This window comes from Pterocles gutturalis, unplaced genomic scaffold, assembly GCF_000699245.1.
Source record: "Pterocles gutturalis isolate BGI_N339 unplaced genomic scaffold, ASM69924v1 scaffold9174, whole genome shotgun sequence".
Taxonomy (NCBI): domain Eukaryota; kingdom Metazoa; phylum Chordata; class Aves; order Pterocliformes; family Pteroclidae; genus Pterocles; species Pterocles gutturalis.
The window spans coordinates 35,949-43,425 of NW_010135711.1; the positions used below are offsets into that span (position 1 = coordinate 35,949).

The window sequence follows — 7,477 nt, forward strand, 5'->3', positions numbered from 1 at the left end:
GGCAGGATTCATCTGACTAGAGAAATATACAGGGTCAGTATCTATACCTGGACTTCTGCCCAGAATTTTTACTGCATTTAGGGTTCTGTTAATCACTGGCAGGGCACTTCCTCTACAAGACTACTAAGGATAAGAGTATTTAGCAACATGTCTAAGGGCAGTACTTGCACGCTGTACCTGCTCGTTCTGGTAGGCAGTAACAGAAGTGAAGACGGTCTCAGGGAAGCTGAAGACTTGGAAGATGCTCCAGCGGACGCTGAAGAGGTCATCCGCCTGCACGATGTGGAAGCGAGGCTTGTAGCGGTGCATGGAGTGGAGGATGATCTGGCACAGAGACAAAGGTGAAAGTTTCCATGTGCAACCACTGCCAACGGACTGTGCAAAGTCTCCTGCAGAGCCTCCCAGGACACCCATCTCAAAGCAGGGATGCCTGCCTGGGACTGCTCTCTGCCTGCCTCAATAGTGACAGCACAGACTAACGCCTAAAGATCTCACTTATTTCCCCTTAACATTAATCTACAACAAATTCCAAAAGAGCACAGCACAAAGCACAGCTACAACATACATGCCCGTGTTGATCCAGTGTGTTGTTGGTGAGCTTCAGTTTCTGGAAGGAGACGGGTTCTTTCATCCAGTGGCTGCCAGGAGCTGGAGAATCTGGGTGGACGTAGGTACGACAAGGGAGCTGGGGCTCTGCTTTTCCAGCAACTTCCCACTGATCTTTATTCCACTGTGAAGGGAAAAACAGAAATCTAGAGCTTAAAAAAGAATTATTTTCATTATAGGAAAACTCCGGCAGCTTTGCTTCACTGATGATTTAGCGGACTCCTCTGAAGCACAGTCCTGACACGTAGCAGATTTTCTCTTGTAAGCCAATGATCATGTTACCAAAACAGCTCCACATTTAGGCTTCATTTTTTCTCGTTTTCTCCCTTTCTCACAATGGCTGTCAGAGAAGTCTGACATTAATCATGATTAAAACTCCCGCTTACAAGGAAAATTAGTTACCTTTCCAGCTGCTCCCCAAGCAAAACTGACAAATAATTCCAGAGAGGCATAAAATCCACCAATTACTTCTGAACTTTGTCCACAGACAATTTATATCATCCTGGCCAGTGAAGCACAAAGATTAATCTGTTTCAAATGAAGATGGAAGGACAGCATACCTTCTATTATTTAAAGTACTTACCTTGTACCTGAAGTTGTCCATTGGCACAAAATCTACCAGCATGAGGTACTTGGCATATGGGATTAAGCCAGAGACTTTGATTTTGCATTGTGGAAACATTCGTCTGAAGGAGAAATGAAATATACAGTATAAGGATTTCTCAATAAAGTGGATATTGTCTAATGATCGAGCAGCGGGGCATGTTTACTCACTATTGTACAAAGTTCTGGCAGCAGGATTCCTACAGGCCAGCTATTGAACATTTTTACCATTTTACTGATGTATTGTCTAATCCTGTGGGTTTAGGTGGAACAGGCACTAACAGGGCAGCAGCCACTGATGGCCTGACATTGGTACTGCTTTTGTTCTTCTAATTCCTGTAACACAACAGTGGGAAACTTAAAATAAAATACTTGGAATTTGGATGTAGTTCCTAGCCTTGTGAAGCTATCACAGACCTGGAGGATAGATTAGAGTGTTTCCTAGCGTGGGTAGAAAACGTGCTCTCATCTAAGAGCGCATCTAGCTTTCCATCCAGTACTCCCTGCCACCACTTTCATCTTCTGACTCTGCAAAAAAGCTTTGACACCTACCTCCCTACCCAAAGGGATTATTTCAGCTCACAGCAGCTTTGACATAATACATTACAATTTCATATTCTTTCTCTGCAAGCTCCACAACGCATGACTCATTTATACTTTAGTCTGCACACACAGATCATTACCATTCTACACCATGTTCTTGTCTGCAAATGCAGACTCAAAACCAGGTATTTACTGCTCAACTGCTGCTGCCTGCGACCAAGGCGAAGGAAGCCCAGGGCACGTGCAGGGACAGGAAGAACATCAGTGTTAAGTGCTGAGATAAGAGTACAGAAGTTTTCTCAGCACATCAGCCCCACAGTGACCTTCGGCACTTCACAGTTTGGACTTTTATGACAACCTGAAAACGCAATTCTTCTGCCAGAGGCAGAGAGATGCATATAATTGCCTAAAAAACTAGTTTAAAGGCCATCATTCAAAAAATGAGCACTCGGAGGGGCGTGGTGTGGGCAGCCATCCTGCTCCCCTCACCTCCCGGATTTGGTGATGATCATCTCAGTTCCTATCTGATGGAACTTCATCCAGAGATCCATGTCCTCCAGGGTGACCACGATGGAGCTCTGCGGGTAGGGCTCCAGGCTTGGGGAGGGAAGTGCCTCACACGGTGCTTTCACGTCTGCCGAGAGAGATAAAACAGGAACTTCAGGCAGGCAGGAGGGGAGCCGGTGGGAAGCAGCCCCTCCTCAGCCCCTCCTGCTCAGAGACAGGGCCCTGAGACGCAGCGCCTGCACCAGTGCTCCCAGTGCCAGCTCCCTCCAGCACAGGGAGTTAACAAATTACAGACGGGGTCCGTACATCTGTCCGTCACTCCTCCCACCTGGCCACGGTACATCTCAGCCCAAACCACCGTGCAGGGCACAGCGCTGGCTCAGCTCAGGGACCCCACTGCTGGGATTTCTCCCATGAAGGTCCCAGGTGTTGCCAAGAACTAGGGAGCCTGTGCCACAATACTCTTAAAGAAAATCCATTCTTTTCCTTCTAAGGCTTTTTGTTACTTAGTCAGCTCAGAAGGCATAAAGGCTTCTCCAACACGTTTCCTTTTAGCTGTTAAATTATTTTGTAGAGATTTCTGTGTTGCAGAAACTCAACCTGACTTCCTTTGTTCCAAAACCCAGACTGGCAGGAGCCATAATCCACTTTGATTCCTACTCTGGTATGATCAGGGTTACACAAAACACTCCAGCAAGAGAATAAGTCAAAAGCTGAAAGGATTGGAAAGATTTTGAGTGTACCAGTGGGTAACGGGAGAAAATGACAGGTAGGTCTGGTAGCAGAGGTGAAAAAAATCTCTCCAGAGGACAAAAAAAGGGATAGACAGGAGACCCAAATGTAAGTGGAGGCAAGGAAGGGAGGTGGCAGAGCCAGAGCACAGAATATTCTGAAAACAGGATAGCAGCTCTGAAGTGGACTGGGAGATGGAGACCACCGAGGAGCCCGTGACAGCGGTGGAAGGTGCCTGAGCAGTAGCACACCACGGCACATCAGAGGAGCTGATGGTTCCCACTCCCCTGTAGAGCTGTTTGGACTAAAAACCTCCTGCAGGAGCTCTTTACTAGACTGTAGCACACGCAGTATTGCTGCTGCCACCCTGAAAAGCCCAGGCAAAAAAACCCCAAAAAACAGTCAATTTTAGGTCAAAAATGTGACCTGGTACAGCTACTGGGAGACTGATTTCATACCCAGTAAGGCTTCCCTAACACTGCCCTGCACCCTGACCAGGTATTGATGAGCCCGCCCGGCTCGCAGGGCACTCGCAGGAGCAGGGCTGTCCTTGGTCCAGCGCCGGCCACTTCTGCTGCCATCACAGCTATTTGTTTAAAAGGGAGATTTTGCTGCCTCTTGGTCTGGATCAGATCTTATTCTGAGCATAGCAGAAATAAGGGATTTTCACCTTGTTACAGCTTTCCTAAGCAACATCTTCAAAAGCAGCAGCATGAAAAGTAGACAACTATTTCCAGAGAAATCAACTTTTTTCCAGAAGGAAACATCTTTCCACAAAAACAACCCAATGCAAGTCAAAGGGGTTCTTCCCACAGTACTGAGAAGTTAAAAAAACCCAAAACATTTAAACATAATGCTGTCAGTTTATGAAGGTCTTTAGGCATTTAAAAAAAAATATCCTCTGCCCTTTTTTCTGCTTTGATCCAACATTAATGAACTGGGTAAGAAGTGACACCTAGTCTGCTCACTAAGATTAGCCTGTTAACATCTTCTTACTAAAGCTGGCCCCATATCCTCTTGCAAAGACATGAAAGCTGCCACGAGACCATGCATGCGGTAGCTCAGTGCAGCACATGTATCAAAAGGAGTTACAATAAAATTGGGCTGATTTCCCACAGGAGTCATCCAGTCACAAATACATGCAAACAGATTTTGATTAGCTAGACAGATGCTCACTCCTTTGCCAAATAAATTTTACAATTAACATTTTTGTAAGCGAATTCCAATGCCGTTAAATGAGACTACCACAAGGCAGATCTCAGGAGCCCTTATTGAGGAGAGACTTCCAAAGAAATCAAGAGGAATTGAAGGGAAAGGAGCTCAATACTGAATTGAAAATCAAAGGCAGATGTTATAATCTGTTTTTCACCAAAATGAGTCCACAATATGCCTGTATGAGCAAGATGTTACAGGAGACAGGGAAAAAGAGCTGCGCATACACTAAACACTGCAGCAAAAAATTTTAAAATGTAGTTAATGTCTCTCACCCTGCAGGTTTTGTGTGCACAGCCTGAGGCTAGAGAACAGGACATGAGCAGTTTGCATGGGGAATGGGACCCCAGCAACGGTGTGAGCTTGCTCACGGACCCCAGAGCTGACTGCAGTTGGCTCCAGCGGCATTCTGCAGCGGTGGATCCATTTGCAGGATCCACTTGGGATTTGCTTTGCAAAGCCAACAGCTGGCTTGCACGGCACATCAGGGTCACTCCTAGTTTGTGCCTGTGCAACTAATGCCAGGACTCAGGCACATCTCCCCCACAGACGCCTGCGTGTTGGAACTGCAGCATGAAGCGGGCTGCGGCAGGGGGTCCAGGCACTGAGCTGAACTTGTTAAAGCTGTACTTCTATTGTTTCTTCTTCTGTGTAACTTCGTTTTTATTTTAAGTATTATTTGAAAGAGATCGTTAAACATTTTCCAATAGTTTTACTTCTAAGCTATTTTAAAAGTACTGTAATTATCATCATTGTGGTGGTAACACCACACGAGGCACATTTTAAGACACTCTTTATGCCAAGATGAGGTTCAAAACGAAGACAGCCGCTATGATAAAGGCAATGAAAATTAAGAGACCTTCAATCTAGTCCATGCTTAATTTTAAAGTCCTTATACAAACACAAGCAGTTTGTCCTCCAATTTCTGTATGTAGAATGGGCTGTACATATCTTTTTCCTATCTTGGAGATGGAAAGGACAAGACCAGAAATGAAAGTCAATTCAGTAATGCTTGCAGGAGGGACAAGATCTTTGGATAGAAGATGCTGGAGTATAATCCTCCCACCTAAAGCAGTCCCTCAAGTAATTCTCAATTACTGACACAACATTATGTCAGAAAATTTGTTGCTGCCTTCCCAAAATGTATGGGATGGGGTTTGCAATACTGGGAAAACTCCACAAAGGCAAAAAGTATGCTTCTTACCTTCACTAAAATCAGTTATTATTACATTTGTTGCTGTTATCTGCTGAGTGAAGAAGTCCAACACTAGCAGCTATCCAGTGTCCACACGGAAGGAATGGAAGCCAATATATAAAGCTATCCCAGAAATTAATTGTGCCAATAACAAAAAAACCTCTCTGACCTTACAAATGTCAGTAGAAACATCCCAACCCTCTGGAAGGAACCTCATTTCTCAGAACTAGACAACTTTTTGTCAGTAAGTACTGTGTTTCTCTGAGTGCAATGGCTTTACCTCTCAAACGCACCCAGTCGTCAGCTGGAGTATTTCTGCTGTGGGGTCATACACCAGAAACAACTCAGTAAGAAAATGAGATGACTTCTGCAATAGTTGGAATCTTTAACATGATAAAATACCGTCATACAGTCTGTGATTTTTTTGTTGTTGCTCTTTTGCTTTTCAAGTCAAAATTCTCTTGAAGTGGCAGAAATTGGTATGAATCAGATCAACACAGTATGCACTGCTTTACGAAAACCCAAAACAACGGCGAAGGTGGAAAATTATCTGAGTCACTGCACGTGTATTTGGCTTATGAATGGAACAACACATTGCAGAGGTAGAGAAAGGAAGCTGAGAATACCCAGCCACCTCTAACCTGGATGTGAACTGCATACCTAAACTAGGTAACTAGTTGTTTCCTTCTGAGGTAGAGTAACAACTAAGACAAATCTGAGGTTCAGTTATACTGACAAACTGGTGCCTCTGGACTGGCCCTTAGTTTCCCAATGTGTCTCTGTCGTTGTGCCCAATCTGATCATGCCCCACGCAGAAGAGGTTAACAGCATGTTATGAGATGAACTGATGAAGAAAAACATAAATAAAACCCTACAGAAATCACAAAAATCCTGTGTTTGGGCATGAATCTGGTAGAAGTGGGGTGCACCTGCTTGGGGTTTATACTTTCAAAGGGCAGAGAAAAAACAAAAGAAAAAGCAGGTAGTTCATATCAGAACTATTATATGCAATATAATAAATATTTCCAAACCTTTTGTGGCCTTCAGCCTGAAGGAACTCAGGGTACTTTGCAGACAACACACTACTAACACCTCGTGCCTCCCGTGAAGGGTCAGACTGCACAAGATGATACGGGTAAGGGAGTTTTGGGCACAATTGTGAGTAAACCTTTGCTACCTTATAAAAGATCTTCCAAGGCTCAAAAAGAACACTTACAACCACAATTTCTCAACTATTCCTACAAACACCCCCCCCCCCCCCTTTTTAAAACTTCCCCACAAACCCCCCCCCCCCCCCATTTTAGAAATCCTCTCCAGCCACACACACTCTAAATGCTGGTAACCTTCAGGAGCACTTGTTCTCTTTCTAAAATGTTCGTACGCTCTAGGTGTGAGTCTAGGATCTTTCCATGCAATAAGGAAAAAGACAGTCCTTTACTTACCTGGTAAAGCTTGCATTTTTCCATGTACTGTGGAGTCTAGGAGCTTGCACAGCTGAGAGAGACAACGAGAGTTCTTAGAAGTGGAGCCAAAATAGTCCAGTTCAACAGCAGGTCTGATTTCCTGAAGCAAGCAAAAGCCCTTCCTTCTGAGATCCAGTGTCAAGAGTGACCGGGATGAGGATGGAACTCCAAGCACAGCCTAGCCAAGGTGAGTTCCTGTTTTATGGAGGCTAATGAGCAGGGAGGAGCTTCTCGCCAGGGCTGTCCCCTTGCAATCCTTTGATGTCCAAAGGGACAAAGAGAGGAAGGATCTGCAGCAATGGCTGGGGCTAAGGGAAGAAAATCAAAGAGAATTAACATGGCTTTGACATACAGGAAACCCTACAGGGGAAATGCACCTTGATTTACTGCTAACTCACTTTTAAACAAATAAAGACAACACCAAAAACATCAGTTGAAGACAGCTACAAATTTAAAAAAAAAAAATCCCTTAAACAGAAAACAGGAAAATTTTCCCTCTGGCTGTTCCATGGACTTGATATAATTTTCATCGCCACAGAATCATTTTACTGTTGATTTCTGGTATCAGAATTGGGACTGTATTGAGGTTGTTCCTTCCCAAGTGGGTGATTAACAG

At 44.5% G+C, this 7,477-nt stretch overlaps 1 protein-coding gene across 1 annotated transcript in view; it reads right to left on the reverse strand.

The window, feature by feature from the left end:
* The window catches only part of LOC104468016 (T-box-containing protein TBX6L), a 10,608-nt gene extending 3,624 nt beyond the window's left edge, over positions 1-6,984 (reverse strand). The window contains exons 1-5 of the mRNA XM_010082004.1: positions 6,841-6,984; positions 2,242-2,386; positions 1,190-1,292; positions 566-730; positions 178-324 (exon numbers count right to left, since the gene is read on the reverse strand). Of these exons, the coding sequence (XP_010080306.1) occupies positions 178-324; positions 566-730; positions 1,190-1,292; positions 2,242-2,386; positions 6,841-6,856 (576 nt within the window). The 5' untranslated portion in view covers positions 6,857-6,984. The remainder of the gene's footprint in view (positions 1-177; positions 325-565; positions 731-1,189; positions 1,293-2,241; positions 2,387-6,840) is intronic.
* Positions 6,985-7,477: the final 493 nt, after the last annotated feature.